The sequence below is a fragment of the Ranitomeya imitator genome, chromosome 8 (genome assembly GCF_032444005.1).
Source record: "Ranitomeya imitator isolate aRanImi1 chromosome 8, aRanImi1.pri, whole genome shotgun sequence".
In the NCBI taxonomy this organism is placed as follows: Eukaryota; Metazoa; Chordata; class Amphibia; order Anura; family Dendrobatidae; genus Ranitomeya; species Ranitomeya imitator.
Window position 1 is genome coordinate 3,722,762 of NC_091289.1, and position 12,152 is coordinate 3,734,913.

Below are 12,152 nucleotides of genomic sequence, written 5' to 3' on the forward strand. Positions count from 1 at the left end.
ACACACACACACACACACAGGTATATACATATACACACACACACACACACAGGTATATACATATACACACACACACACACACACACAGGTATACACATATACACACACACACACAGGTATACACATATACACACACACAGGTATATACATATACACACACACACACACACACACAGGTATACACATATACACACACACAGGTATATACATATACACACACACACACACACACAGGTATATACATATACACACACACACACACACACACACACACAGGTATATACATATACACCACACACACAGGTATACACATATACACTACACAGGTATATACATACACACAGGTATACACATATACACTACACAGGTATATACATACACACAGGTATATACATATACACTACACAGGTATATACATACACACAGGTATATACATATACACACACAGGTATATACACACACACCGGTATAACACATGTCTGGCGGGCGCCGCTCCCCGCACTCACCCTCCGCTCCCCGCCGTCTCTCCCCGGGACACATTGTATCACTTGTCCGGTCTCGGTCCCGGGCCTTTCATTCTTCGCTCGGCACAACCACCGTTCACGGTAACAATGGGGGCGCCGCTCTCTCCGGCTCTTCACTTCATACTAAAGCTTGAGCTGTGCGGTCCCGGACACCCCTGCGAGTGGGACAGTCTATTATTAGGGGGCGGAGTCGGAGATTAAAGGGACAGGCGCCCAGGCAATGAGCAACATGCGTCTGTAGAGTGCGAGCTCCGCGTCCTGCTGTGCGCGGTCACGTGATGCCGCCGGCTGTGAGCGGCTCCTACAGGTGCGGATCACGTGGTGACTGCATCGAGGACTCTCACTCCCATCATCACAGACATCTGATGACGTCACTACTCGACCAGTACATTGTCAGGGCTGTATATACCCGATCCTCCAGAGGTGCTGCCAGGCTATGGGGGGATACAGGGGAGGAGCTACCGGGCTGTGGGGGGGGGGGATACAGAGGAGGAGCTCCCGGGCTGTGGGGGGGATACAGAGGAGGAGCTCCCGGGCTGTAGGGGGGGATACAGAGGAGGAGCTCCCGGGCTGTAGGGGGGATACAGAGGAGGAGCTCCTGGGCTGTGGGGGGGGGGGATACAGAGGAGGAGCTCGTGGGGGGGGGGGGGGATACAGAGGAGGAGCTCCCGGGCTGTGGGGGGGATACAGAGGAGGAGCTCCCGGGCTGTGGGGGGATACAGAGGAGGAGCTCCCGGGCTGTGGGGGGGATACAGAGAAGGAGCTCCCGGGCTGTGGGGGGGATACAGAGAAGGAGCTCCCGGGCTGTGGGGGGATACAGAGGAGGAGCTCCCGGGCTGTGGGGGGGATACAGAGGAGGAGCTCCCGGGCTGTGGGGGGGATACAGAGGAGGAGCTCCCGGGCTGTGGGGGGGGGGAGTACAGAGGAGCTCCCGGGCTGGGGGGGGGGATACAGAGGAGGAGCTCCCGGGCTGTGGGGGGATACAGAGGAGGAGCTCCCGGGCTGTGGGGGGGATACAGAGGAGGAGCTCCCGGGCTGTGGGGGGGATACAGAGGAGGAGCTCCCGGGCTGGGGGAGGGGAGTACAGAGGAGCTCCCGGGCTGTGGGGGGGGGGGGGGATACAGAGGAGGAGCTCCCGGGCTGTGGGGGGGATACAGAGGAGGAGTTCCCGGGCTGTGGGGGGATACAGAGGAGGAGCTCCCGGGCTGTGGGGGGGATACAGAGGAGGAGCTCCCGGGCTGTGGGGGGGATACAGAGGAGGAGCTCCCGGGCTGTGGGGGGGGATACAGCAGAGGACGAGCTCCCGGGCTGTGGGGGGGGGGATACAGCAGAGGAGCTCCCGGGCTGGGGGGGGGGGATACAGAGGAGGAGCTCCCGAGCTGTGGGGGGGATACAGAAGAGGAGCTCCGGGGCTGTGGGGGAAATACAGAGGAGGAGCTCCGGGGCTGTGGGGGGGATACAGAAGAGGAGCTCCGGGGCTGTGGGGGAAATACAGCGGAGGAGCTCCGGGGCTGTGGGGGGGGGGGGGGGTACAGAGCAGGAGCTCCCGGGCTGTGGGGGGGGATACAGAGGAGGAGCTCCCGGGCTGTGGGGGGGATACAGAGGAGGAGCTCCCGGGCTGTGGGGGGGATACAGAGGAGGAGCTCCCGGGCTGTGGGGGGATACAGCGGAGGAGCTCCCGGGCTGTGGGGGGATACAGCGGAGGAGCTCCCAGGCTGTGGGGGAGATACAGCGGAGGAGCGCTCAGGCTGTGGGGGGGATACAGCGGAGGAGCTCCCGGGCTGTGGGGGGATACAGCGGAGGAGCTCCCGGGCTGTCTATCGGTTCTGGATCGAGGGAAGCAATGTGGCGTCTCTTCTTTCCACCTAACTTGATCAGTAGGAAGCCTCCATTAGACCCCCTTATTACAGGTCTCTGGGGGTCTTCTGTGCATCAGCGGCCCTACTCCCTACCATTAATCAATCCTGACTCCTCTAAGTGCTGCAATTACCACTAATGTCCAAAGCCACAAATGAGGGATGTTGATCTGTCGGCAGCGACGTTCTCCCCTCTAACTTCTCATGTCTGATGTAAATCAGAGCAATTTACTGCGAACTGCACTGTTTTTTCCCTCCCAAACCATCGGTCCATGGAATATCGCCCTGTCTGGTCCGTGAGGAATATCGTCCTGTCTGGGCCGTGTGTGGCCGGTGTGGAATATCGCCCTGTCTGGGCCGTGTGTGGTCCGTGTGGAATATCGCCCTGTCTGGGCCGTGTGGAATATCGCCCTGTCTGGGCCGTGTGTGGTCCGTGTGGAATATCGCCCTGTCTGGGCCGTGTGTGGTCCGTGTGGAACATCGTCCTGTCTGGGCCGTGTGTGGTCCGTGTGGAATATCGCCCTGTCTGGGCCGTGTGTGGTCCGTGTGGAATATCGTCCTGTCTGGGCCGTGTGTGGTCCGTGTGGAATATCGTCCTGTCTGGGCCCGTGTGTGGTCCGTGTGGATTATCGTCCTGTCTAGGCCGTGTGTGGTCCGTGTGGAATATCGCCCTGTCTGGGCCGTGTGTGGTCCGTGTGGAATATCGCCCTGTCTGGGCCGTGTGTGGTCCGTGTGGAATATCGTCCTGTCTGGGCCGTGTGGAATATCGCCCTGTCTGGGCCGTGTGTGGTCCATGTGGAACATCGTCCTGTCTGGGCCGTGTGTGGTCCGTGTGGAATATCGTCCTGTCTGGGCCGTGTGGAATATCGCCCTGTCTGGGCCGTGTGTGGTCCGTGTGGAATATCGTCCTGTCTGGGCCGTGTGTGGTCCGTGTGGAATATCGCCCTGTCTGGGCCGTGTGTGGCCGGTGTGGAATATCGCCCTGTCTGGGCCGTGTGTGGTCCGTGTGGAATATCGCCCTGTCTGGGCCCATGTGTGGCCGGTGTGGAATATCGCCCTGTCTGGGCCCATGTGTGGCCGGTGTGGAATATCGTCCTCTCTGGGCCGATGTGTGGTCTGTGTGGAATATCGCCCTGTCTGGGCTGTGTCTGGTCCGTGTGGAATATCGCCCTGTCTGGGCCGTGTGTGGTCCGTGTGGAATATCGCCCTGTCTGGGCCCATGTGTGGTCTGTGTGGAATATCGTCCTGTCTGGGCCGTGTGTGGCCGGTGTGGAATATCGCACTGTCTGGGCCGTGTGTGGTCCGTGTGGAATATCGCCCTGTCTGGGCCGTGTGTGGCCGGTGTGGAATATCGCACTGTCTGGGCCGTGTGTGGTCCGTGTGGAATATCGCCCTGTCTGGGCCGTGTGTGGTCCGTGTGGAATATCGCCCTGTCTGGGCCGTGTGTGGTCCGTGTGGAATATCGCACTGTCTGGGCCGTGTGTGGTCCGTGTGGAATATCGCCCTGTCTGGGCCGTGTGTGGCCGGTGTGGAATATCGTCCTGTCTGGGCTGTGTCTGGTCCGTGTGGAATATCGCCCTGTCTGGGCCGTGTGTGGTCCGTGTGGAATATCGCCCTGTCTGGGCCCATGTGTGGTCTGTGTGGAATATCGCCCTGTCTGGGCCGTGTGTGGTCTGTGTGGAATATCGTCCTGTCTGGGCCGTGTGTGGCCGGTGTGGAATATCGCACTGTCTGGGCCGTGTGTGGTCCGTGTGGAATATCGCCCTGTCTGGGCCGTGTGTGGCCGGTGTGGAATATCGCACTGTCTGGGCCGTGTGTGGTCCGTGTGGAATATCGCCCTGTCTGGGCCGTGTGTGGTCCGTGTGGAATATCGCCCTGTCTGGGCCGTGTGTGGCCGGTGTGGAATATCGCCCTGTCTGGTCCGTGTGTGGTCCGTGTGGAATATCGCCCTGTCTGGGCCGTGTGTGGTCCGTGTGGAATATCGCACTGTCTGGGCCGTGTGTGGTCCGTGTGGAATATCGCCCTGTCTGGTCCGTGTGTGGTCCGTGTGGAATATCGCCCTGTCTGGGCCGTGTGTGGTCCGTGTGGAATATCGCCCTGTCTGGTCCGTGTGTGGCCGGTGTGGAATATCGCCCTGTCTGGGCCGTGTGTGGTCCGTGTGGAATATCGCCCTGTCTGGGCCCGTGTGTGGTCCGTGTGGAATATCGCCCTGTCTGGGCCCATGTGTGGCCGGTGTGGAATATCGCACTGTCTGGGCCCGTGTGTGGCCCGTGTGGAATATCGCCCTGTCTGGGCCCATGTGTGGCCGGTGGGGCTTACGGGCCGACCATCCGCTGACGAATCACCACATATGAGACGCCGACATCCTGCAGCGGCTGAGCCTCCAGGACATTCCTGGGATAATATGCAGCCAACATGCTCCGCAGCGCAGTACAGACAAGCTCCGACCCCAGCATTGCCACATAATGGCAGGGCGCGCTCCCTACCGGGCTCCCAGTCTGTGGGGTGATCATTGGATTCTGCCTCTACATGAATGAGCTCTGTGGGGAATTTCCAGTGGCGGTGACCTATGACCCCGCCGCCATCTGCCCCCTCTGATCTCCAGAGACAAGTGTGACTGCGGCACAAACAATGGCGACGCCCGGACAATAGAGGCTTTGTGTCAGCCGGAGATCCAGGGCACCGAGCGGCAGCCGCTTCTGTCAGGGCAGCGGTTCTAGAGCCGCCCGGGGGCCCCGCGGGTGAATGTGGCCCCAGGGCCATCATCATCATCAGCGGCAATCACATTATTTTATCTGCTCCATATTTACATCAGAGGTGAGAATCTGCCCCGCCATATTGTGGCGTCTGAACCCGCGCTCACAGGTCGGAGATCCCGCTGTTAGGCTATGTGCACACGTAGAATGGTCCGCTGCGGTTTTTCCAGCGGATTTATCGCGGTTTCTATTGCGGATTCCACTGCAGTTTTCTATTGGAGCAGATGTAAAAACACTGCGGATTCCGCACAAAGAATTGACATGCTGCGGAAAATAAAACGCTGCGTTTCCGCGCGTTTTTTTCTGCAGCATGTGCACTGCGGATTTCGTTTCCCATAGATTTACATTGTACTGTAAACTCATGAGAAACGCTGCGGATCCGCAGCAAAATCCGCAACATGTGCACAGAGCCTTATACTGCCGCCATGTTGGGCTCACTTCTCCAATATCTTCTCTGCAGCACAAGGATTTGCTATTAATGCCACAAACTGAGAAACACTTGTCGACCATTGTTAAGCGACATCCAGGCAGTAGGTGAGGGGCAACGTGTGCGGGCAGTGTGTGTGTGCGGGCAGTGTGTGTGGGTACGGGCAGTGTGTGGGTACGGGCAGTGTGTGTGGGTACGGGCAGTGTGTGGGTACGGGCAGTGTGTGTGGGTACGGGCAGTGTGTGTGGGTACGGGCAGTGTGTGTGGGTACGGGCAGTGTGTGTGGGTACGGGCCGTGATCGCAGGCAGTGTGTGTGTGGGTACGGGCAGTGTCTGCAGGCAGTGTGTGGGTACGGGCTGTGTGTGTGGGTACGGGCTGTGTGTGTGGGTACGGGCAGTGTCCGCAGGCAGTGTGTGAGGCAGTGTGTGTGGGTACGGGCTGTGTGTGTGGGTACGGGCAGTGTCCGCAGGCAGTGTGTGTGGGTACGGGCAGTGTCCGCAGTGGGTACGGGCTGTGTGTGGGTACGGGCAGTGTCCGCAGGCAGTGTGTGTTGGTGCGGGCAGTGTTCACAGGCAGTGTGTGGGTACGAGCAGTGATGGGGGGTTCAGGGGTGTATTGGGGCACAGTGTGTGTGGGTGTGGTCAGTGTGTGTGTGTGCGGGCAGTGTGTGGGTACGGGCAGTGTGTGTGGGTACGAGCAGTGTGTGTGGGTATGGGCAGTGTGTGTGTATGTGTGGGCAGTGATGGGGGCCAGGGGTGTATTGGGGCACAGTGTGTGGGTATGGGCAGTGTGTGTGGGTACAGGCAGTGTGTATGCGCAGGCAGTGTGTGTTGGTGCGGGCAGTGATGGGGGGGTTCAGGGGTGTATTGGGGCACAGTGTGTGTGGGTGCGGTCAGTGTGTGTGTGTGCGGGCAGTGTGTGTGTGTGGGCAGTGTGTGTGTGCGGGCAGTGTGTGGGTACGGGCAGTGTGTGTGTGGGTACGAGCAGTGTGTGTGGGTATGGGCAGTGTGTGTGTGCGCAGACAGTATGTTTGTGCGGGCAGTGATGGGGGCCAGGGATGTATTGGGGCACAGTGTGTGGGTATGGGCAGTGTGTGTGGGTACAGGCAGTGTGTGCGCGCAGGCAGTGTGTGTGTGTGTGTGTGTGTGCGGGCAGTGATGGGGGCCAGGGGTGTATTGGGGCACAGTGTGTGTGGGTACAGGCAGTGTGTGTGCGCGCAGGCAGTGTGTGTGCGGGCAGTGATGGGGGCCAGGAGTGTACTGCGGCTCAGTGTGTGTGCGGGCAGTGATGGGGCCAGGGGTGTATTGGGGCACAGTGTGTGTGGGTACAGGCAGTGTGTGGCTCACGGGCAGTGTGTCTGTGTGCGGGCAGTAATGGGGGCCAGGGGTATATTGGGGCACAGTGTGTGTGGGGTATGGGCAGTGTGTGTGCGGGCAGTGATGGGGGCCAGAGGTGTATTGGGGTACAGTGTGTGGGTACGGGCAGTGTGTGTGGGTACAGGCAGTCTGTGTGCGCAGGCAGTGTGTGTGCGGGCAGTGATGGGGGCCAGGGGTGTATTGGGGCAGTGTGTGTAGGTACGGGCAGTGTGTGTGGGTACGGGCAGTGTGTGTGTGTGCGGGCAGTGATGGGGGCCAGGGGTGCATTTGGGCACAGTGTGTAGGTACGGGCAGTGTGTGTGGGGTACGGGCAGTGTGTGTGTGTGCTGGCAGTGTGTGTGCGCAGGCAGTGTGTGTGTGTGTGTGTGCTGGCAGTGATGGGGGGTTCAGGGGTGTATTGGGGCTCAGTGTGTGCGGGCAGTGATGGGGGCCAGGAGTGTATTGGGGCACAGTGTGTGGGTACAGGCAGTGTGTGTGTGTGCAGGCAGTGTGTGTGTGTGCGGATAGTGTGTGTGTGCAGGCAGTGTGTGTGTGTGGGCAGTGATGGGGGGTTCAGGGGTGTATTGGGGCACAGTGTGTGTGCGCAGGCAGTGTGTGTGTGTGTGCGGATAGTGTGTGTGTGCAGGCAATGTGTGTGTGTGTGTGGGCAGTGATGGGGGCCAGGGGTGTATTGGAGCACAGTGTGTGGGTACGGGCAGTGTGTGTGTGTGTGGGCAGTGATGGGGGGTTCAGGGGTGTATTGGGGCTCAGTGTGTGCGGGCAGTGTGTGTGTGCGGGCAGTGATGGGGGGTTCAGGGGTGTATTTGGGCACAGTGTGTTTGCGCAGGCAGTGTGTGTGTGTGCGGATAGTGTGTGTGTGCAGGCAGTGTGTGTGTGGGCAGTGATGGGGGCCAGGGGTGTATTGGGGCACGGTGTGTGGGTACGGGCAGTGTGTGTGTGTGTGGGCAGTGATGGGGGGTTCAGGGGTGTATTGGGGCACAATGTGTGTGCGCAGGCAGTGTGTGTGTGTGCGGATAGTGTGTGTGTGCAGGCAGTCTGTGTGTGTGTAGTGATGGGGGCCAGGAGTGTATTGGGGCACAGTGTGTGGGTACGGGCAGTGTGTGTGGGTGCGGGCAGTGTGTGTGTGCGGGCAGTGATGGGGGGCCAGGGGTGTATTGGGGCACAGTGTGTGGGTACGGGCAGTGTGTGTGTGTGGGCAGTGATGGGGGGTTCAGGGGTGTATTGGGGCTCAGTGTGTGGGTACGGGCAGTGTGTGTGTGTGGGCAGTGATGGGGGCCAGGGGTGTATTGGGGCACAGTGTGTGTGTGCGGGCAGTGATGGGGGGTTCAGGGGTGTATTGGGGCACAGTGCGTGGGTACGGGCAGTGTGTGTGGGTGCGGGCAGTGTGTGTGTGGGCAGTGATGGGGGGTTCAGGGGTGTATTGGGGCACAGTGTGTGGGTACGGGCAGTGTGTGTGTGTGCGGGCAGTGTGTGTGTGGGCAGTGATGGGGGCCAGGGGTGTATTGGGGCACAGTGTGTGTGTGCGGGCAGTGTGTGTGAGCAGTGATGGGGGGTTCAGGGGTGTATTGGGGCACAGTGCGTGGGTACGGGCAGTGTGTGTGTGTGCGGGCAGTGTGTGTGTGGGCAGTGATGGGGGGTTCAGGGGTGTATTGGGGCACAGTGTGTGGGTACGGGCAGTGTGTGGGTACGGGCAGTGTGTGTGTGTGCGGGCAGTGTGTGTGTGGGCAGTGATGGGGGGTTCAGGGGTGTATTGGGGCACAGTGCGTGGGTACGGGCAGTGTGTGTGTGTGCGGGCAGTGTGTGTGTGGGCAGTGATGGGGGGTTCAGGGGTGTATTGGGGCACAGTGTGTGGGTACGGGCAGTGTGTGGGTACGGGCAGTGTGTGTGTGTGCGGGCAGTGTGTGTGTGGGCAGTGATGGGGGGTTCAGGGGTGTATTGGGGCACAGTGTGTGGGTACGGGCAGTGTGTGTGTGTGCGGGCAGTGTGTGTGTGGGCAGTGATGGGGGGTTCAGGGGTGTATTGGGGCACAGTGCGTGGGTACGGGCAGTGTGTGTGTGTGCGGGCAGTGTGTGTGTGGGCAGTGATGGGGGGTTCAGGGGTGTATTGGGGCACAGTGTGTGGGTACGGGCAGTGTGTGGGTACGGGCAGTGTGTGTGTGTGCGGGCAGTGTGTGTGTGGGCAGTGATGGGGGGTTCAGGGGTGTATTGGGGCACAGTGCGTGGGTACGGGCAGTGTGTGTGTGTGCGGGCAGTGTGTGTGTGGGCAGTGATGGGGGGTTCAGGGGTGTATTGGGGCACAGTGTGTGGGTACGGGCAGTGTGTGGGTACGGGCAGTGTGTGTGTGTGCGGGCAGTGTGTGTGTGGGCAGTGATGGGGGGTTCAGGGGTGTATTGGGGCACAGTGTGTGGGTACGGGCAGTGTGTGTGTGTGCGGGCAGTGTGTGTGTGGGCAGTGATGGGGGGTTCAGGGGTGTATTGGGGCACAGTGTGTGGGTACGGGCAGTGTGTGTGTGTGCGGGCAGTGTGTGTGTGGGCAGTGATGGGGGGTTCAGGGGTGTATTGGGGCTCAGTGTGTTGCGTAGCGATTGTTCCAGTGTGTTGATAGCTTTGCTGTCTCTGGTGGGAGACGTTTCGGTGACAGTTGATCCCCCCTTATTTTAGCGCTCGCACCCTGCAGCTGTTGTGGGGTCTGGAGGCGCGAGGTTCAGGATGTCACCGACCTGCAGTTACCGCTAAACCATGAGGAAGATGCTGGAAAAATGAAAATAACTAGTTGAGGAGCCGCGCTGAGCAGTGCCGCCGCACCGTTCTGATACCGCACCGCGGCCCTGATTCGTCATTTCTGTCACTTTTACCTTCTGATTTTTGTTTCCGTTATTTTGCCCCAAATTCTTTGAAATGGGACAAGTGGTTCATGAATTTTGTGCAAAGTCAAGAAACGGCCTTGATTTCTGCTTCGATCTGTTTTATGACTTCCAGTTGCACAAAAAATGAAGCCAAAATAATTGGTGTAAATAAAATCCCCCCGGGGCGGCCGGCGGCGGCTGGAGAACATTTGCTCCAAAAGTCGCAACTGAAGAATCAAATATCTGGAAGCCCCAAATCACAAAGGTGAATGTAAAACAGGAACAAATAGGAAAAAAGTAAAAACAGAATTGGGTGAAAAATAGACAAAAATGAGCAAAAACGAGACAGGAAATTGTGCAAATGCCAGAAAGAATCAGACTCCTAATGTTCTAATTCTTCACCATTTTTAAGATCTCTGCTTGTTGTCAAGGAATGAAAGGTTCTAGAAAACCCAGTGTGACCTAATACTTCACAGCTACAAGTGTTACGCTGGGGGACGCTGTTACCTGTGATGCCCGCTGCTGTCAGTCCTCCAGGTGATACCGGCTGCTGTCAGTCCTCCAGGTGATACCGGCTGCTGTCAGTCCTCCAGGTGATACCGGCTGCTGTCAGTCCTCCAGGTGATACCGGCTGCTGTCAGTCCTCCAGGTGATACCGGCTGCTGTCAGTCCTCCAGGTGATACCAGCTGCTGTCAGTCCTCCAGGTGATACCGGCTGCTGGCAGTCCTCCAGGTGATGCCCGCTGCTGTCAGTCCTCCAGGTGATATCGGCTGCTGTCAGTCCTCCAGGTGATGCCTACTGAGGTCACTCCTCCAGGTGATTCCGGCTGCCGTCAGTCCTCCAACTGATGCCCACTGATTTCACTCCTCCAGGTGATGCCGGCTGCTGTCAGTCCTCCAAGTGATGCCGGCTGCCGTCAGTCCTCCAACTGATGCCCACTGAGGTCACTCCTCCAGATGATGCCGGCTGCTGTCAGTCCTGCAAGTGATGTCGGCTGCTGTCAGTCTTCCAGGTGAAGCCCGCTGCTGTCAGTCTTCCAGGTGATGCCCACTGAGGTCACTCCTCCAGGTGATGCCGGCTGCTGTCAGTCCTCAAGGTGACGCCTGCTGCTGTCAGTCCTCCAAGTGACGCCCGCTGCTGTCAATCCTCCAGCTGATGCCCGCTGCTGTCAGTCCTCCAGCTGATGCCCGCTGCTGTCAGTCCTCCAGCTGATGCCCATGTCTCTCTGACTCTGGCGCTGCTATAAATCCTGCCGGCTTTGCACTTGTGCTGGTGGTGCGTGTCCAGTCCTGCTCCCCTCTTTCCTTCCTGCCCCGCCGCCCCACCCGGACTCTGCTGATTTCCTCTGTTGAATGAATAGGATGTTTTCCGATCTCTGTGTGGGGATCACTTATCATTATTATTGTAGCAGGATCCTGCTTTTCCTTCGGAGGGTCTTGTGACGCCCGCCGGCCTGGAATCTGCTGACAGGTGAAATTCTCCTTCAGAACATTTTGTGGATTGGAACATTTTCTTATCTCCTTCCTGTGCCCCCTCCTTAATGGTGGGGAGAGGGTGAAGCCCCCATAACTGTAGGCAAATTCTGGTGGCACCTAAGGTTCTGCACCGGGGGTCCTGACAACACGAGGGGCTCTATCAGTGGGTGATATATATATATATATATATATATATATATATATATATATATATATTGTGCACTGATGACATCACAGTTACTGGGGTGTATAGACGTCTGTGGCTCTCCAGCTCATGTGAAACTACAACTCTCAGCATGTCTGGCATCCTCCTACCATGGAGATGAGCACAGGGGAGTAGTAGTACAGAGGAGAGGAATGCTGCCTGGCACTATAACCGTGGGACATGGAATCCGGGCACCACCGCTCCGGCGGCCACAGCCTCAATGCCAGCGGCGAAGCTGACACCGCACCCAGCCGGGCAGGAAGGAAGTCTGGGCTGAACTGGGAGAACTATCCCCAACACTGACAGATCGGGCACAATGTCCTGGCATTCAGGAGGCAGCAGACGGGGTTAACCCTTTCAGTCTGCACACAGGATAGCGAAGTCTAGTGGTACCCTGAAAATGCAGCACTACCACCACCGCCTGTCACATCACAGGTACAATATACCACACTACCACCACCGCCTGTCACATCACAGGTACAATATACCGCACTACCACCACCGCCTGTCACATCACAGGTACAATATACCGCACTACCACCACCGCCTGTCACATCACAGGTACAATATACCGCACTACCACCACCGCCTGTCACATCACAGGTACAATATACCGCACTACCACCACCGCCTGTCACATCACAGGTACAATATACCGCACTACCACAACCGCCTGTCACATCACAG

The 12,152-nt window shown here is 58.6% G+C and overlaps 1 protein-coding gene and 1 long non-coding RNA gene across 3 annotated transcripts in view; one reads left to right on the plus strand and one right to left on the minus strand.

Annotated features, from left to right (window-relative positions):
* LOC138647199 (hyaluronidase-2-like) overlaps window positions 1-11,024 on the minus strand; it is a 44,631-nt gene extending 33,607 nt beyond the window's left edge. Inside the window, exon 1 of one of the 2 annotated variants that reach the window (XM_069736049.1) lies at window positions 10,292-11,024. Coding sequence is in view for 1 of the 2 variants with exons in the window: in XM_069736048.1 (XP_069592149.1) it covers window positions 507-540 (34 nt within the window). In the remaining variant the exon portion in view is untranslated. Of the gene's footprint in view, window positions 1-506; window positions 665-10,291 lie in introns of those variants that run through there. The other variant, XM_069736048.1, reaches the window with a different exon arrangement.
* On the plus strand, window positions 5,091-10,334 carry LOC138647200 (uncharacterized). Its single transcript, XR_011314915.1, has 2 exons — window positions 5,091-5,197; window positions 10,261-10,334. It is a non-coding gene; the product is annotated as an uncharacterized lncRNA (long non-coding RNA).
* Window positions 11,025-12,152: the final 1,128 nt, after the last annotated feature.